Raw genomic sequence first — 19521 nt, 5'->3', positions numbered from 1 at the left:
TAGATTATAGCTATTGTTTTTAATTTTATTTTGTGATATGATAACGTTATGACTTAAAAGAGTTTTATGATAGCTCTCACCTACTAGCCACGGTCATTTTGTTAACTATGAGGGTTTTTGTGTAATTTTGCATTAGGAAGAGGGGTTTAAGTCCAGAATGAATTGCAAGAAGATCCCACTTTTACGACCATAGTAGCAAGTATGGACCGAAAGCAATGCTGCTTGCAAACAAGGGATATTTTGCTGAAGACTTACTTGTAAATACCAATTTTTGAGGGGCAAATCCATAAACTTACTTGTAAATTTATGATTTGGTTATTTGATCGGACCATGCCAGGTCAACATCAAGCCAATCTAAACACAATTCGATTGTTAAGTAAATTAAAATATTAAATATAAACGTGACTAGTTTATGAAACGAACATTACACATCATAAATGAGTCATCAAATTATACATATTATTAGTATTTATATTAATTATTCAGATTATAAACAAATTATAAGCTAACTATTTCGGTCATAATTTAATTATCTATCACAAACGAACTTAATTTAAAATACACTTTAAAGATGGTTCAAGACGTATTTGGAAACAACAGTATAGAACTAATTAAACCCACTTGAACTCTTTCTTCTCTCCATACTATCTAAATAGTGTGTAATGAAACAAAATAATAGTTTTATGATATACAACCAACTAAACAATGCTTGGGGACTTTTAAATATGACATTTATAAAATGCAAGCACTTACTAAGATGCAACTCGCATCTCAACATACAAGGAACCAAATAGCTTCATAAATTAGATGTAGCACAGTCCTAATAGATTTAAGAAACTTCGTATTAAAGGCATATACAAAAGAGATGTCTCAAATAATGTGAAGTAATTCCCTGTACATCATCACTCAGTCACCAGAAGTCAAAAAGAATATTATTTCAAATATTTGAACTCAATTGAATAAGAAGTATAGGATTTATATGATCCAAGAACACAACATAACCCTAAAATGAACTCTTCATTGAAATTGACAGGCTGAAACATCCAAACTCGAGCTTTTATAATAAGCCATGGCCTCAAAGATCCTCATAATCACAAGCCAAAATTTACATAATCATGCAACTCAAAATCGATGGTTTAGGAGCATCGCATGGAAATGAACTATGCTTTCAGGCACACATAAAATAGTAGACTTAAATTCGCACTAAAAGTTGGCAGCAACAAGTGAAAATAAAACCAGAAGGAAAATGCAGATGCAATTGGCATCTTTATCATTGGTAGGTCTTGAAGTGCAAAAAGCCAAATGTTAGACACAAAGCTACTCGACAACAAAAAAATTAGTACAACACCTTCATCTTTTTAAAGTAAATCCGCCAAATAATATCAACCATGATGATAACCTTGTACCTTTAGATTGGAATATATATCTGTACAGGAGCATATTCCGTTATTCTCTGTTGCCACACAAATGGCAATGCTAACATGCTGCAATCATAAACTTCTAACAGCATTGGCAACTTCAGCCTAGGAGATGCTGCAAATGAAAACTTCATTAACCTCTTCGCCAGCTGTAAAACATCATCCAAAGATCAAATGACCAAGAATATTTGTATCAGCCATGGAGGAGCAATTGGAGCGTCATTCATGTAAACAGAACAGATGACGGTTGTCGAAAACTAGAACTGCTTCCTTTAATGGATGACGCAACAGGTCTATCCTTTGGAACCGCAGTACCTACAACAATATCAGAGGAGCTTGAATGGTTGCTATCGTCATGTCCGGGCCTTGTCCAGATCTTAATGTGCCCCTCTCGGCAGATTGTAAGAACCGATTCACTAGTAAACAACACACCAGAAAGAGGTTCCACATGTACTCGATGTGCAACTACAGGAGATAGTTTAGGCACATCTCGCATGCTTGGAGCAGGCTGAAGAGTGCCTGGTGGACAGATATTGTCCCAGTGGGCAGAATGTCCTCCACTGCTAAAAGTAGGAGATCCACCTGGAGGGTGACGGAGTGGTACAACAATTTCATCCATCACCAAATCCCACAAAAGTAGTTGTGTATCCTGCAGACATTCAATAGGAACATTTTATGCTAAAGAAAGAACATTACATACATATGATTAATAAACAAAATAAGTACATATAAAAAAAATGCAGCCACCCAAAGAATCGCATCAATTTTTCATATAGAAGTAAAAAAAACCAAATATAATATAAAAAATGAAGCACAATATATATACTGATTTTTTAATAGCCATAATATACTTTACTAACTACGAAAAAGGAACAGTTAATTTGCCCTGTTGAAAATAGAGGTGAAAGTAATAATATTCCAACAAAATAGCTCCATGGAACACAAATTTCCAGCCATATGCATCAAATCTAGGTTTCATATGTTAGTTTTTCTTCACTCCCAAGACATCAGCAGAGAGGTTTGGTCTTATTACAGTAGACAAGAAGCAAGAGGCCTCATACTTTTCAGTCCTTACAATCCAACCGACAACCACAAACTTATGATATCATAGTATTGTTTCATCTTTAATCTATCACAAGAAAATGTCTAAACTACAGTAATATTGTCTATTGTCGTCTATCGTTGTGACAAAAGGTTCTTTTACCTGACCAACAGAACCAAAGCGATACATGACATTTTCTTCTGTTCCATCTGAATTTGGTGCTGACCAATACGAATCAAAAGCAACTCCACTAACCTGCCAATTAACTTGTTAGGATACATAAATGTATTACAACCTTGGTGGTACATTCTTATTGAACTTACCCACGAATTGTGTCCCTCGCCCCATGCTACTATCTTCCTGTCCTCCATGCTCCACACTTGTACTAGATCATCTTCACCACCAGTCAACAAATATTTTCCATCCAAACTAAAACAGAAAATATGACTTCCTGGTTAGACCTTTTTTTCTCCAATGAAGTAAACACTAAACACTGAGAAACGTCAAATGGCTGCATACTGGCAGGACAGACAACAACCAAAAAAACTGCAACTAGTTCGCTCATAGAGAATAACAGGCAATGGAAAAACCTAAAGAGATAGGAGTGATGACATGCAGCCTGAATAACGATGTGGATAGACACACAATAAATAGGATTTGAGTGATTCTTTGTGTATAAACATACAAAAGCTTGGAATACTGACAAACAATAGTGTGATGGAGAGGTTGCTGAGCCAGCATGCAAAGAAGGTATATGCATCAGGAACCAATATATGAATACAGAGAGGAAAATATGAGAAACAAAGGAAAAGGCATAGCAAGACCTCAGGAAAATCCTGTCCTTGTGGAACAGCATTTAATCGGAATGAATAATAATTAAGGATCTATAATCAGTAAAGTACAGTTTCATGGTTACCATGATATCTTGGTCAAACTTATGTCAAACCGTAATAGAAAATGTGAACCATTCAGTATCACAATACAAGTAATGAAAACAGACAAGTTATTGCAAAAAATATGTATCAGTAAATACAGTAATAAGTAATAATTACATGAATAAATTGCATATTACCTCCAAGTGCAACATAACAGAGCGCCATAGTAGCTTTTCCCACCAAATATTAATTGCATTTTTGAGTAATCGAACACTCTCAAATAACCTGAAAGGATTACTCCATTTAGCTTAAAATAACATACTTCTGCAGTAATCATGAAGTTGAGGTATCAAAAGATAAAAGGATCACAGTTGAGCAAATACCATCCCGCCCAACAGTGGCCAAATACGCTCCATCTGCTGAGAAAGATATGCTATTAATTGAACCTTGACAGATATGCCATCTAGCAATTGGATTGCACTGCCAAGAGATTGAAAGCACTCACGATTAATAACGAAACAATGATATCAGATATATTGATATGAATTTGAAGATGTTAACAAGAAGAACGTTTCCAATTTGGAAGTTGTATATAATGATGCCTTAGAAGATGTTAACAAGAAGCCTGATTCCAACTAGGAAGGTGAATAGTTATAAGCCTATAATGATTTGTCAAGAAAGTTTTCTTAAGCAAATAGAAGTAAGAACATCTAACCTACAACATTAACCAAGAATAAAAATCACAAAGATAGTACTATTTATTAGCTTTTGCCAACGTTGATATAACAAGCATCCAAACATAAAGAAAAAAGACAAGATACAAAGTCAATGAAATCATAACTCCATATGCCGCACTGATATTTAAATGAGCATCATGCATCTAACCTATAATATTAACCAAGAATATAGATCACAAAAGTAGTACGGTAGTACTGTTTATAAACTTTTGCCAAAGTTGATATAATAAGCATCTCAACATAAAGAAAAAAGACAATATACAAAGTCAATGAAACCACAACTCCATTTGCCGCACTTATGTTAAATGAGAATCATGCATCTTAAGACAGGATTACCATGTTAATCTGCTTGACTATTTCCTAACTAGGACTTCAAATCTTGGAATTCAAAAAGAACTTACCAAACCCAAAAAAATACAGCAACTCTACATAAAGGTGCACTCTTCAATCCTTTTGTCTAATACGAACACAACTTTCCTTCTCATCTGAACAAAGTCTTCTCGTCTCACACATTTAAGCTTGATCCCTCCTCTTTATTTACTTGGTAAATTTTTACATGATACATTACCACCTAATGTGTATACAGATAAATCACTCTGGTCAACCATAAGAAGACACAAAAAAGCATCTAGATCAACAATAGAATACCAGCATAAATTTGATTATCCATGTAATTCATGCCGGTGCTGCAAGAAAGGAGAAAATTCATTCACAAGCAAGTTGTAAATGCACCAAACGCCACTAAACCATGTTAAGCTTGGTTTCAACAGTTTATCCATGAGTAATCCAATTCAGTAACCACAATGAGTTTTCTCTCAAAAAGTGTAAATGAATTTTCACATTACCCTGCTGGACCTTGCATGTGCAACAGTAAAATGAGTTTGATCCTTGATAACAGGAAAGGAACAATCAGCAGTTCCATCCTTGCCCTACATAACAAGAATGTAGGATCAATAAGTTTCTAGTGAAACTAAAAGGTAAGCCATTGAAATTGTACAAAATATTATGAGTAATAATGGCTCACCTTTTCATAGACATATAGGTTTCCATCAGCATGACCAACAACAAAAGTGCCATTACCTTCTGGCACCCATGCAAGACAAGTACATCGACTGCATAAAACAAAAATATGACCCTGTGGTAATTAGCAAATTAACGTTGCAATACAAGATAAAATAGATGCTACATATATGTAAAGTTGTAAACCAAGCTAATCAGCAGAAACCCCTGAGGGTATTTCTCTTGAAGAGATGAAGATTACAAGAAAAGGAAACGCAGAAAAAGATCACGAAACAAGGAAAAGAGAATCTGGTAACTTTGTGATTGCTATTTCCCAACTCTTTAAACAAATCTGAAACAGTACCACAATTTGCTAACTTCATCGTTAGTACCCTACATACGTGCAAATGGCAAAGTGTATAACACAATTCTACTCTATATTATTGGCTCATTTTTTAACCTTTCCAAACTCCACGGCATCTGCACTAGAAACTGATAGTAGAACTTACTTCCAGCCATCAGATACTATTACTCCCTCAGAAAGGAATCAAGGGAAGAAAGGAAATGGAAGACAAGTCTTCTTATTAACTCAATTAGTGTTTGTTTACATTGTTTTAGAAACTCTACAAATTCTAGAAGTGAGAATTAAGTAATGAGATATGCCAATTTACTGCAGTTGCTTCTCATTTGTCTACTCTACTGTGAGGAAAAAAAAGATGAAAAGAAAAGATGGTTCTAAATCAAATTTGTCAATGGGCATAAAGAGATACAGGACTTTCTAAACAAGTCTGTCTCCATAAAAACCATTAGATATAAAGAAAAGCATAGAAGACACCTGCAGAAAGAGAAAAGTAGGGGGATGTGGAAGATGAGTAAGCATCACATCAAAATGATCTCCATTATAGGTTGTCAAAGTAGAACACTACAACAAACACCTCTCAGGCTTATGCGAACACCTAGACGACTACGCATACCACTAGGCTTATGTATCAATAGCCTAACTTAAATTTCTCACATAATTTGCATGAGACCATAACTAAAGTTGTATAAAATTAAAACTGCTATACTGCCTTACTAGTTTGGAAATTCAATCTTATCATCGTTGTCTCAAGATCAAATATAAACTGTGAATATTGCACCAAGAGAATCAACATAAATCACATGCCTGTTATTAATTGTGCCGTCTTTGTTATAATGCTGAGCTGCAGCAAGCTTTCTTCCAGGATCTTGCAATTGTTGCCTCAATGACACCGAATACACTGTAACAAGATGATGAAAACAGTGGTAGGACAGAACAACTACCAATTTTTGTGAAACCTAAGCAAAATAAACAAATCTGATATATAGACTCACCATCTCCTGATTGCAGCCCAATGAGCAAATCGTGCCCATCTTTGGCTTCTGAATCAAAAGCATGGCATACTGGGTTCGAGTTGCTGAAGTGGATGGCTTTGATTGGATCCTGATGCAAAATTGTGATGTCAGTGATCAAGTCACAGCATATAAATTAGACGATGAACATAGAATAAGAAAACAGATAACAAAACCTTGTCTTGAGAATTGAGGTCACTGACAAAGAGGGTGTCCGCCGCATTAAAGATAAGGTATGTTCCCTTCCCATCGTAATTAGCCGTGGCCTGTGAACCGCTCAAACTAGTGGATGCCCCAATAGGCCCTCCAATCTTACTGCTCCCTGATACCCCGCGGCTCACCCCATTCCCCCCAACAAAGCTAAGCGCCCGGCTCCCATTCCCGGCTCCGAGAAGCCTTGCCGCTGCCGACCGCACTCCACTGCTAGAGCTTGGGGTTGACGGCGTCGACGAGTTCTGATTCGCAGGCTTCTCCTTCAAATAAGCTACCGTCAACTGGTAAAAAGGAAATCAAAACTCGATAAAGATCCAAACTTTACCAAACAATTGACCACGACACTACGACAAATCACCAAACAACCCCAAAAACCTAGCATCAAGAACGGAACCTGGGAGATGTATTTGCCATGGGAGTAGTGGAGTGCGGCAGAAGGGTGGGTCTTCTCGTACTGCAGCTTGTATCTGCCCTCGGGGGTCTTGAAGTAGCTCTTGAGGCCGGGAGACTGGGAGTTGATGGCAGAGGAGGACGACGCCATGATCGGGGATCTAGGGTTTCCGAGATCGCGAGAAAGACCGTTGCACGATCATGCTACCCCCTACTTTCTCCTCTTCGAGGGCTCCAAAGATTGGAGAATAAGGAAATGGACACTACAAGTGTCAGGTTTAATCGAATGGTCTACAGATGGAGATCGAAGCCAAGGGTTTCTTAAAACTCGAAGAGAGGGAGAGAGGAGGAGGAGGAGGAGAGAAGCAGAAGAAATCGGAGAAGAAGCGAGGAGAGAGAGAGAACAGCGAGGCTTCGTTCCAATTGGGGTAATAAATTTGGGTGCTTTGGAATTAGTTGGGCATTTTACCGGAGGAGAGATCTCGACCGTCCCAATCGTAGAATTCGGCGGTGGACGGTGGAGACTGATGGATTTTATTTGCTATGCTTCTGCCGAAAGATCTGGGCCGGTCGTTAGAGGTGATGGAGAGATGTAATCATCGTCAATGGATCTCGTAGTCAACTGCAGTGGTGGCCCCACCGGATCGGGCGGTTCATAATAACCGAGGTATATTCGCAGATTTTCCAAGTCGCAATCGGGCTAACGGGTTCCGAGAGCAACCCATTAACCCTCTAATCCAATTTGGGTCAGTATATAAATGAAATCAAAACTTTCGCCTAAATTTCTATTTGTATCACTTTTTCCCCCTTAATTTGTTTATCCAAACTTAACCAAAAATATAAAAAGATAAAATTATATTTTTACCCCCATATGTTATAAATAATTAGATAAATTTTACCCACTTATGGATATACTCAAAACTAAAATAATTATTTTATATTATATTTATTAATTTATACTAATTTGAAAGAATTTATTAGAGATAAAGTTATAAATAATTAGATTAATTTTCCAACACATTTAAAATATAGTTATCAACTTTTATATGTCAAATATATGATAAAAATATATACACTTAGTATATTTATTATATTTTTATTATTTAAAATTCTATCGTAATAATTCTAGATGCACTGAAAAAGTTTATCCATTGACTTCTATATTAATAAAATATAATGAGAAAGTAATTATTTTTATTTTAAATATAACGATAAGAAGGTAAAATTATATAAGAATAAACTAAATTTAATTATATCTAACATGAGAAAAAATATAGTTTCCTCAAATATAAATTACTATAATACTCCTACAATAATAATAATTTCGTTTAATTATGATAGTTAAATAATAACTAATATTTGAGGCTTGTAATCTTACATAAAAAGAGTTAAAAGTACATTTTATTAAAAATATGAGTAGATATTTCACATGGGTACTATGGTAATTTATCTTTTTCTATAGAGTTTGGAAAAAAAAAGTATATAATTTTTATATTAGTCTAAACAGTTAGGATTAGAAGAAATAAATTTAATACAAAAAATGTCAAAAAGGTTTTTAAGTTTAGTCATTGTCTTTGTATAAAGGTTGCATCTAGAAGCTGAGACTATTGAATTTAATGTCAAAAGCTAACAAGATATTAAATTCCCTTATTAGTTTGGTACATGACATCTTATTAAGACCATTGGGGTCTATTTAGTTGTTAAGATAATCTCTTCCATTCATGAATTATAGAAAAACACATCTTTAATTTATTTTTTTATTTGAAAAGAGATAAAAGTCAATCTAACACATTTTTTGTTTCGCAGAGGGAGCTAATAAAAAGAAATGCAAGTCGTGATATGGACTAATCGATGCAAATTAGTCTATATATTCGATAGAATATGTGTCGATGCGTTAATCGTAGTTCTAATCATTTTAAAAAAACATACAACTGACGGTGGAATTGGAAGAATGTGATTGAAAAACAATCAAATGTACATAATTAATGTTTTAATAGGTATCCAATGATGTACTTTTGATTGACTCAGAGGAGGTAGCACCCTCTATCTTCAAACTATATATAACATTTTAATTATGTTTGCCATTTTAATGCAGCTATCGTTAGCACTGTTAAAATAATCCAGCTTGGCGAGAGGCTCGATGTTGAGCCGAGCTTGATTTTTAAACTAGGTTCGAAATTAAATCTGAGCAAAGTTTGACCCAAGGTCGGCTCGATCAAGTTGGATGAATAAGACTCAAATATATATATAATAGTTGAGTGTAGTTTATTTATATTTTAATAGCTTTTAGTTTATTTAATATAATTATATTTATTATTTATAATTTATATTGTAATAATATTTATATTTTTATAGTTGAATTAAATTTTATTTTAAGTCTAAATTAATTTAGGCTACAAAGTTTAAATTGATAAAGTTTGAAATTACTAATTAAACAACTCGTTTAAACTCGAGCTTAGCTGAAGTTTAAAATAAACTCAAAATTGACTCGAATTAAAATTATTTAAATTCAAGCTGATCACAAAGTCCTGTTCAAAAAAAAATTCAATCCAAGCTTGATTAGCTAGTTTACACCCCCTAGCTATCATAGGACACTTTCATAAATTTCAAAAGATATTATTCATTTCGTAATTTATAATAAGAAGGTGTGATTTTGACACACAAAGAAGCAATTTCCATGGGAAAATCTCTTTAATTATTATATTGACAAATTTAGGCTTCAAAATCGTTTACCCATTTAGTCATAATAAAATTAAAAAAAAGATTGCCGTGTAATAAATTTATAAGTACGTTTTTAATTCTACCAACAATGTATGCATCCAAATCCAAATCTACTATAAAAATAACATATATCATCAATATAAATTATATATAAAGAATATGTTAAATATACGCTTTTATTTTATTAAAATAAGCATCTAAATGTACACTTTTAATAAGAGTTAAATATACAAAATAATTTAAATATACTATTCGGAACCAAAACTTCTAGGACCATAATTAGGATGGTTTATTTTTATAATAAAAATAGCACTAGAAAAAAAGAAGAAGAAAAAGAATATTTAAATATTTTAGTAGAAAAACGTATTAATTTTGATGGGGTATTTCCCTTGCCATCTTATATGCTTAGGCTGTGTTAACGTTCATTATTAAAATATTAAAGAAAATATATAGTGTAAATAGTAGAGCCAATTACACTCTCGAACAGTAGCCTATTTTTGCATTAAATTTATTTTTAATATTTTGACTCAAAAATAAATAAAAGAGTTCATGTGAAAATAGATAAATAGTTCGATGGGTTTAAATGCAATCATCACTAACTTGTAAATAAGTAAAGAGTAGGAGGTTAAATATAAATTTCCTCTGTGGTATTTTTGTAAATAAAAATTCGAATAGAACAGTGGCGTAATATATACATATAGTGTATATATGTATGTGTGCGTATATACGTTTCTCTGCGCACTTGTGTCGCCCTCTCTCTAAGATCTCGCCTCCACTCCGAGAAGAACTGGGATTTCGCCGTTCCAAAGCCGCCTCCTTTTATCCCTATTTATATCCCTTAATTATACCCCCTTCTTTGTCCAAATTTAGAGGTGATGCCTCGCCGCCGCCGCCTCTTCTTCTCCGAGCTCTGCCGGATTCGCCGTCGTCCTCTCCTCCTCTGACATGGCCGCCTCCGCCGCCGGCTCGCAGCACCGCTGCGTCTTCGGTGAGGTTTCTCTTTTCTCGATAAATTTGTCAGGAAAGATCGTTCTTTTGTTTGCTTGTTTCTGCCTTTGTGTCCTCTCTTGGAGTTGGGGTTGTGGAATTTGAGGTGTTTCGATCTGGATTGATCGCAGTTGGGAACATACCGTATGATGCGACGGAGGAGCAGCTTGTTCAGATATGTGAGGAAGTCGGCCCCGTGGTGTCGTTCAGGTTAGGAATCGAAACCCTAGAATCTTTGTTCTATATCAAGGTTTTCGCTGATTCCGAAGTAATTCAGGAAAGAACGATTTTTTATCAAATAATTTGTTATTTGTAGCTATCTAATGTGTTTGATTGTAAGACCACAGCCTTAAATCTAATGTCTTTGTTCGCTTTGCAAGAAGGTGACCTCTTTATAAAAAGTCAGAAAAGTGGAGTGGATGAAGAAATTTCCTTTAACATGTCATAGTATTTTTGGCATTACTTTAGTTCATACTGTCATTTGATTGAGTAATTTCATGCAGGTTGGTGCTTGATAGAGAAACTGGGAAGCCCAAGGGTTATGGTTTTTGCGAGTACAAAGATGAAGAAACTGCTCTAAGTGCTCGGCGGAATCTCCAGGGCTATGAGATAAATGGTCGTCAATTACGAGTGGATTTTGCTGAAAATGACAAGAATGCTGATAGGAACAGAGAGCAGGTTGAATTTATTCAGCTTCTTATGTAGAACTATTTCAACTTGCTGCTACAGTTGTAACTAAATGCTTTCAGCATCTGTATGATGCTGTTTGTTTATGAAAAATAATATATACATCTTTGTTCCCAGATTGCTCTTGTTTTTCTGTTTATTTAGGCATAGATGCATTTGTTTGTATGGGTAATTTATGAATGCATTAGATATACATACACAGGCAAATTCCATCTTTTTGCAAAGTAAGAATATACTTCATTGTCTCTGCTTTATGTTAGGAGTATCGTCAAAACCCCGAACAGAAACTACTGATATAGAACACACATGCTTGGAAGTTGGCATTGGAACAGATTGGCTGAATAACCTCCACTCATTTATTTTTTAAGTATATGAGCTGTTTTCCGAAATTTCAGGGACAAAATATTCCAGTTGGTTTAAGCTTGAACAAGCAACTAATTTTATGTTGAAATTCAGTGGACATAAATGTTGTTCATTTGAGGCAATGCACATTGATTTAATCTTCAGTGGAGTAATCATTTGCATCTCTGAATTCATAATCTATGTTGCAGGGTCGTGGTGGACCAGGGATGGCATCAAATATTGGTTGGTCTTTCGCGTTGACACAGTTTATGCTTCTGCTGCTTTTGCTATTCCTGAAAGTTGTATTCACTGTTTTCTTTGGTACATATTCTTAATGGAACATCTCAGGTGCTCAGAAACAGGTAGGAGGGCCTTCTATTTTAGGAGACTTGACTCTCCATCAACCAATGGGTCTTCCATTGGCGGCAAATGCTGCAACTTACATGGCTGGAACTCTCGGAGGACCTCAGATTGCAAGCAACCAAAATGGTTTACCAATTCAGCCTGGAACACAGAATGATCCCCTCACTCATTATTTGGCTAGAATGTCTAGGCAACAGTTACAGGAGATTTTGTCTGAGCTGAAGGTTCTATCCGTTAACTAAGCTCTTTCAACCTTTTGAGATGAATATCCCTAGTAGAATTTTAATCTTATGTTGCAATCTCCTTTTGATTACAGTCCCTGGCTACTCAAAACAAGGCATTGGCTAGACAACTACTGCAAGGGAGTCCCCAATTACCAAAGGCTCTATTTCAGGTTAATTTTTATTTTATAGTCCAACATATGTAACTTTAAATAACTAATTTGCGATTATTTTATGCTAGTGTGTGAAGTGTTCTCTCATAGACTTCAGTATTATGTCAAATAGAATTATCGTGCCAAAAAAGTATGGTCCCCGCTTGCTATTTAAGTATAAATACTTTTCTCTGGAGATCTTTTGTGCTATAGACCAAATTAATGTTTTTTCTCATGGTATAATGGATAAATATCAGACATTTTAATGACTCGTTTAAGTAAGCAGTCTTTCAGGTTTAAGGCACGTTCCCTTAGCCATCCTACAATAATTGCCTTTTGTAGTATGCTGACCTTTTTCCCTTCCCCATTTTGTATGTTGGTGCGATGGGTGTTTCATTGATTGCATTTTTATAATATAAATGTTCTAGATATTCAACAGCTTGTCTGTTTGTGTTGCAGGCACAGATAATGCTTGGTATGATAACACCACAAATGGTTCGTCTCGCTGAACTTGAAAATCAAGTTATATACCACATCACCAATTTCTTTCTCACAAAATGCTTTCTGTTGTCTTGATTGCAGATGCAGATGGCAAGACCCCAGCAATCATCGAGCTTATTTCCACATCCTTCATCTAATATTGCTCAGTCTCTTCCACAGTCAGAGGCACTCATGGCAATGTTGTCTAGACCACTTGAAAGTCAGGTGGCAAACATATCTCGACAGGCTATGCTGCCCCTTCCGCATGTTCGCGAGTACCAGCAACCACCACCAACTCATGACCAAGTCTTGCCACATGGGACTATACCAAGCAAATCTGGAGTGGTCACACTACCACCAGCCCAATCTCAGTCTCTTGGAGTCCTCTCTGTTCAGCCCTCTCTGCAGCAACACCCTAGACCATCTGAAGCTGCAACGTTGGCATATCAACCTCAGGTAGCCCTGGCAAATACGAACTTGCAGCGACAACTTCTGTCTAATCAAACGAGGGGAGCAGGCCCTATGGTGAATCCGAGTCATCCTCCAAAATTAAGGAAACTGGAAGATGGAACTGCTGCTCGTGAAATGATGAATAGCAGTGCTTCTTCCATTTATTCTGTTTCAGCTCAAGCAAATAGCATCGGTGCAGTAGTTTCTGGGAGCCAGATTGCAATTGCTGAAGCAACGCAGCAATCTGAGAAACAGACACCTGAGGTAATTTATTCCTAGATATTAAAATATGAACAAACTTAGAGAGACTGTCAACATTTGCTTGGTTATTTTTGTTCTATAAGCAATGTATCATATGGTTAATTTTATGGAGTAAGATAAAACATTTCTTTCTTTTGGCACAGCTCTCCCCTGAGATGCAGACAGCTCTTTTACAGCAAGTCCTGAATCTGACACCTGAGCAATTGAGCTCATTGCCTGTCGAACAACAAGAGCAGGTGCGTCAACTCCAGCAGATGCTGTCAACAAGAAGATAGCACATCAGATGAGATTCTTCGTCGCCCTCATGTGAAAGGTGGATGGGACACATTGGTGAACGGAAAATCAGAGAAATCAGCACTCAGCAACATTTTTGTTTGTCACCTTGCCACAATTGTTCTATCCATGCATTCTTTCGATGTATAAACATGATGGGAGAAACATAAAATCCATCATCGCCTGAATGCAAGGTTTCCTTGCTTTCATGTAACATTAGATTAAAATTTATAAATCTAAGGGAAAAGAAATGTTATTATCTTTGTTTCACCACTTGTACCCTTGCTTGAGTGCCTTTTCATGTCTATTACTTTGGAGGCAATGCTAATATCACATGGCAGATGTAGACGATGACTTTGTGGCTTTCTTTCACAATTTGCTGCTTCATTTTATTCTCAACAAAATCTCTATAAAATCTCTATAGAAGATGAATATATTAGTGTGTGTGTGTGTGAGAGAGAGAGAGAGAGAGAGAGAGAGAGAGAGAGAGACACACACACACACACACACACACACACACACACACACACACACACACACACACACACACACACACAGTTTTGGTGGTGGATACTAATAGGTTTTAAACCAATTCTGCCTTGTTTGGATAATGGAACTAGACGGTGATGCAACAAATGCACGCAAAGTAATTGCAAACGCTTTGGATGATTCCGAACAAGTGCATGTAGGTCTGCTATGCATTTGATCTTAATAGAAATTTTCTTTTCTTCTAAATTAGCATTTTCCATAATAGTTTACAGGGGGCCATGTCTCACTTGTGATTAAAATATCCCCCCTTTTTTTTTATTAAAATAGAGTTATTGCTACTCAAATGCTTATGATTTCTCGTACAACCTCAGCAATTGTCTGCGAATAAACATATGTCAAGAATACACAGAAAATATCTCTTTATCTACCTGAATTTTAAGCAAATTGATAAATGCAACACAAAGTATGCAAAAGGGCCACCAAATAAATATTGAGGTATGTAAACAACGTCAAAAGAATGATTACGTGAAGACATACGAATAATATACTTGTTCTAAACCAAAAAAAAAAAAAAAGAAAGAAGGAAAAATCAAAAGTTGGCCGAAGAATTTCTAGTGTTATCTGCTTGCATTTGTGCAGCATCCTTTAACCATAACATATGACCCTTCAAATCCAGGATGGGAACAAATCTGTGAAGTATGGCCTCTAATTTGATACTTATTGGACAAGCAACACTCAGTCTTCCTTATCTCCTGGTAGATAACCTTCCATTTCGCTCTCGCTCTCAGCAACTGGCCTGTATGTGACTTCAGGCTCAATATTATTTTGCCTTGTCTGGGGATTGTCTGCACTTTTACTGGTCAAATATACAAGAAGCACGAAAACAGCAACCATGAAGACAATAAGGTAGACTGTGTTGATGGTCATTTGTGACTTGATGAATCCACCCAGGGAAGGTACAATAAGTTTTTTACTTATAGTTCTTCCTTCTCTGTATCCTTCAAGAAAATGACTTACCTGAGATCCTTGATCCTCCTCCTCAAGGCTTTCCAAACCAACAACCTTCAATCAAAAGCATGCAAGTCAGATAAAATGCGATAAACCTTTGGCCGCTTAATTATTGGGTCTCACTTGAGCAAGAAACAAAAATCTTATCTATCTACATTTGTTTTTCCCTTTTTACTTATCTTTCTTGGTCTCCCATATCAAATTTATCTGTTGTAACCTTCTGAAAGAACATGCTTTTTGGTAGAAAGATAAATTGAAAGACAATGATACATAGCTTGGTTCCAATTAACAATGTATTGCACATCCTACTGCATATATTTAAAAAATTAAGTGAGAATATTTTAACTACTTCCGTTAAACTCTATACATTGGAAATAACTTAATATCCTCACAAATTGTCGCCAGAAGCAGAAAAAATAAATTCAGAAAGGTAAGAAACTACAAGATACAAGAACCGTATGGAAGTTATAGATTCAGAGGAAGTAATAGCAATGCATTATGCATGGTTGCTTTATCTCAAAACAATGAATATGCTAAAATGCAGTGAGACTTGAGAATATGAGATAAAACTTTGTTAGGTAATGTTCTTGACTTACTAGGTGATATTCTTCATTTCTATCCCAGACAAGCATTTTTGGCAGCATTGAACTCTTGGTAATATCAAACGTATCCGCAAACTCTTCCCACTGCTTGACTCCAACATATCCAAAAACAAAATCACGATTTGCAGCTGCAGCAGACCTCAAAATTTTAACCAATTTCAATGTTTTCTCATCTAACTCATCCTCCACAATAGTCACGATGATTTTCCGTCCATCATCATTCAACAACTTCAGTGTTTCGAAAGAAATAGGCACTGTGAGAGGCAACTGATTTTGCCTTATAAAGTCCCCCAAGTATTCTCCTGTTTATCACATGCGAACCTAAGCACAGTTTCTTTTACATAAAATAACTTCATGACAAACAATATCAAAGGAATTTGTGCAATAGTTGATTTAATTAACACCACATAGAGTAAGCCAAATTATTTAATGCTCCAACCCTTGGCTTGGAATAGGAGATTTGATCGCCTACAACCAGCTTTCCATGTGGTTGGCCCGGTGAGGAGTAATTTCGGTTGTTTGGTATGATAGTGGGTTTGGATGGATGGTGGAGAAGAGGCATGCATGGATTAGGAGCTCATAGAGTAAATTGTATGGCAGTCAGAATTCAGAAATGCAAGGAAACATGCAATAAATGCAACGGAGAGATTGAAACTTGATAGCCTTTTCAGCGTGCATGAGAAATTCTTAAGAATTTCAAAACATTATTTCTAGCTAGGAATCTTTATGTTTGGAAATCAAAAGCCTTTAGGAGCAACCATGTCAATGAAGTTAAGTGAATTTATGCACCATGCACCTTGTTTTGTTTCTCTATTGATGCAATTATTTTACTTCAATAGGCTATAAGTTTGTCTAACTCATAGAAATAAACAGTCACACAATTCATTAATGTGTTGGCTTATGCCAAGCTGACCAACTCCTCCTCCTCGTCAGTGTATATATATGTATATATCTAATTTACCTTCAAAAGGGCCATAAAACACATTTTGCTCCTTGTATTTTGGATGAAGGGAGACCAGCGCTGGGACTTTATCAAAATCATATGCAACCATAATTTCCTCTGAGAAATCTTTTGCTACAGAAAACCATGCCTTTTTCTTGAATTTGCTGGCCAACTCTGCAATCACAGATTCATTCAACCCGAAGCCTATAAATACAGGAAAACTTGTGCCAGCTGATTCAACAAAGCTACGGATTGCAGAATCCGACTCAAGGAGAGAAACATCAGGTGAAACGAACTTCTTAAGAAAGCGGACGAGCAAATCAGATTTTCTTGGACCAGTGTACTCGACAGGGATACCGTGCATAAAGAACTTCAGTGTAGGAAACCCACTGCATTAACAGGTATACAGAAAAAAGAGAGTCAAATTACCTGCATGTGTATTAATTACTGATATGTTATGTGGTAACTGGTAAGTTGTTTAAGCGTAACATTTGCTCACTTCAAGCAATATTAATTTCTCATACGCCAAAGGGCTATATTTTCCGATACAGAGACATACCAACAGAAGTTGGCTAAATTGGTTCTGCCAACTTTAAAGTGCATAACATTAATCATAAGAGGAATTCCCATCCTAATGAAATGCCAAAAAGGCATGAAACCACATACTCTATTTCATATTTGGAAGCAAGTTTTCTATACTTGTCAGCATTTATCTTCGCAATTGCAATAGGTTCATTCAGCTTGGCCAACACTGGAGCAGCTGCGTCTAACTGCAAAAAAATTAATCCAATATGTTTGTTTTATATCAATATATATAAAAGCCATGTAAACATGCTAATATTTCATCAAGAGATGTGTTGGTGAAGTGAAGAAATCCAAAATTATAGATAAACTAACTATTAATTGAAAGAGCTTGTAGAATAACAGCAAGCTACATAGACATATATTTTCTCTGCATAAAGAACACATGTATCCAGGATCATAATAACTTCAATCGGCATTGAGTGAAAAGTTTTTACATGAACAGTGTATAAATATGTTTCCACCATAAAGTACTAAACATTTCTACCACTAAATAGCATGTCATAGATTCCAGTACTAGAGTAGGTATTAGCCTATCCATAATACGAATTAGAGTCCAGTAGTCTAGTTATTCTCTTTCGTCTGACCAGTTTGCTGAGTGTGAAATAAGAGGCTATGAAGAACTTTTCTTGAGAGAATACATTTCTATGGAAAAATAGAACATCTTCTAGTAGTGTATCATAATTATTTTAATAAAACCTTATGGTTCTTCACAGATCCTTTCATGCATTATGTCATTTTGCCGAGTTCCTTCGACATGGTTCTGTCGACGCGCCCTAGTACCATCCGTATTGCTCCATAACTGTGTGTATCAATATAAGTTGGCCTCTGGCGCTTGCAACTTTTACGAGCAAATAATATTGGACTTCCCACTTCAGCAACTATCAAATCAAGGACTTCGAAATAAATTCTGAATATTCTTTGTAAAGCAAACAATATTGCACGGAAGTCAGCATCATATTTTCAACATGGATCCAACATGTATTTTGCTTGGTTTTAGAGGAAATAAATTCCCCAAAAAATTGTTTTGAAATCTCACAAATTCAAGAATTAACCCGGTTGATCCATCACGTGCACAAGATTTTACATATGGGAGTTCCTATATTTCCGTAGACATTATGTCGAGACCTCTTACTAACAGACAAAATACAAATTAGACAAAGTACAAATGTCTCGAGAAGGCCAAGGATGACCATATCAAGCAGAACACTTCGATTTTCTTTCCATTTTCTAAGTCCAATTCCTATCCAAGTATGCCTAATTTTCACTCTTCCATCCCTCGATATTTCGTACAACATTAAGATGAAAATTGACGTTGACTACCAAACAAGAATTTTTTTCTCAGATAAGATCATAACCATCTCCTACGTCGAACTTTAATATCATATAGATCAAGATCACATCACAAACAGGGGAAATAATAAAACTAAACGTTTCCCGACCTCTAGAATCTCAGATCAGCCAAAATCCAACGAAGAAATCACGAGAAACAGAGGGGGTTATGGTTAATGACCTCAGGGGAGAGGCGCTTGCAATGGCCGCACCAGGGAGCGTAGAAATCAACGAGGACGAAGTTGAAGGCGGCGATGGCGGCGTCGAAGTTGGACTCGTCGAGCTCGACGACGCTGCCATCTCTGGGGAATTCATCTGAGACGATGGTCCCGATGGAGAGAGACCAAACTATAGCGGAGATCCAAAGAAGCGACGACGCGGAGAAAGGCTTCGCATGGCGGGATGAGATCAACATCTCTTCTTCTTTATCGCTACTTTCGGCGAGTTCCATGAAGGAATTTATGTATAAAAGAGCGAGTTTTGGGCATGGCCGACGACTTATTACTTAGGTTTTTTGCAAATAACAACCTAATTCTAATCTATTACGGAAAACCACTTACCTTTTACATATTTACAAATAAAC

The 19521-nt window shown here is 36.0% G+C and overlaps 3 protein-coding genes across 3 annotated transcripts; 1 reads left to right on the top strand and 2 right to left on the bottom strand.

Annotated features, from left to right (window-relative positions):
* Nucleotides 1-1247: 1247 nt before the first annotated feature.
* Nucleotides 1248-7463, bottom strand: LOC140780240 (uncharacterized). Its single transcript, XM_073125654.1, has 11 exons — nucleotides 7050-7463; nucleotides 6619-6936; nucleotides 6425-6533; nucleotides 6237-6330; nucleotides 5097-5184; nucleotides 4918-5001; nucleotides 3719-3815; nucleotides 3533-3620; nucleotides 2784-2889; nucleotides 2623-2715; nucleotides 1248-2067 (listed from the first exon to the last, which is right to left on the bottom strand). The coding sequence occupies exons 1-11, from the start codon at nucleotides 7194-7196 to the stop codon at nucleotides 1642-1644; spliced, it is 1650 nt and encodes a 549-aa protein (XP_072981755.1). The 5' UTR covers nucleotides 7197-7463; the 3' UTR covers nucleotides 1248-1641.
* Nucleotides 7464-10500: 3037 nt separating this feature from the next.
* LOC140758351 (cleavage stimulating factor 64) lies at nucleotides 10501-14255 on the top strand. Its single transcript, XM_073094479.1, has 9 exons — nucleotides 10501-10754; nucleotides 10885-10963; nucleotides 11257-11431; nucleotides 11992-12025; nucleotides 12131-12369; nucleotides 12462-12539; nucleotides 12978-13013; nucleotides 13101-13712; nucleotides 13853-14255. Exons 1-9 carry the CDS (start codon nucleotides 10712-10714, stop codon nucleotides 13982-13984), a joined length of 1428 nt encoding a protein of 475 aa, XP_072950580.1. The 5' UTR covers nucleotides 10501-10711; the 3' UTR covers nucleotides 13985-14255.
* A 646-nt stretch (nucleotides 14256-14901) lies between these two features.
* On the bottom strand, nucleotides 14902-19416 carry LOC140779378 (protein disulfide isomerase-like 5-2). The gene is made up of 5 exons (XM_073124410.1): nucleotides 19120-19416; nucleotides 17691-17794; nucleotides 17043-17413; nucleotides 16076-16383; nucleotides 14902-15533 (listed from the first exon to the last, which is right to left on the bottom strand). Exons 1-5 carry the CDS (start codon nucleotides 19387-19389, stop codon nucleotides 15207-15209), a joined length of 1380 nt encoding a protein of 459 aa, XP_072980511.1. The 5' UTR covers nucleotides 19390-19416; the 3' UTR covers nucleotides 14902-15206.
* Between the last annotated feature and the right edge of the window lie 105 nt (nucleotides 19417-19521).

This window comes from Typha angustifolia, chromosome 3 (genome assembly GCF_048772165.1).
Source record: "Typha angustifolia cultivar Huaian chromosome 3, ASM4877216v1, whole genome shotgun sequence".
NCBI lineage: Eukaryota > Viridiplantae > Streptophyta > Magnoliopsida > Poales > Typhaceae > Typha > Typha angustifolia.
Note: the sequence above shows the minus strand (reverse complement) of the source record. Positions and strands in the feature narration are given on the sequence as shown.

Bases quoted from the DNA above. Each gene is read 5' to 3' on its own strand.
- LOC140758351 (XM_073094479.1), top strand. From the start codon at position 10,712: ATGGCCGCCTCCGCCGCCGGCTCGCAGCACCGCTGCGTCTTCG. The intron at 10,964-11,256 runs GTTAGGAATCGA...AATTTCATGCAG, and splicing joins GGCCCCGTGGTGTCGTTCAG to GTTGGTGCTTGATAGAGAAA. The intron at 13,713-13,852 runs GTAATTTATTCC...CTTTTGGCACAG, and splicing joins CTGAGAAACAGACACCTGAG to CTCTCCCCTGAGATGCAGAC.
- LOC140779378 (XM_073124410.1), bottom strand. From the start codon at position 19,389: ATGGAACTCGCCGAAAGTAGCGATAAAGAAGAAGAGATGTTGATCTCA. The intron at 16,384-17,042 runs GTAAATTAGATA...TGTGATAAACAG, and splicing joins GTTTTATGGCCCTTTTGAAG to GAGAATACTTGGGGGACTTT. The intron at 15,534-16,075 runs GTAAGTCAAGAA...TTTTGATTGAAG, and splicing joins GAAATGAAGAATATCACCTA to GTTGTTGGTTTGGAAAGCCT.
- LOC140780240 (XM_073125654.1), bottom strand. From the start codon at position 7,196: ATGGCGTCGTCCTCCTCTGCCATCAACTCCCAGTCTCCCGGCCTCAAG. The intron at 5,002-5,096 runs GTGAGCCATTAT...CTTGTTATGTAG, and splicing joins ACCTATATGTCTATGAAAAG to GGCAAGGATGGAACTGCTGA. The intron at 3,816-4,917 runs GTAATGTGAAAA...ATCTCTTGGCAG, and splicing joins CACATGCAAGGTCCAGCAGG to TGCAATCCAATTGCTAGATG.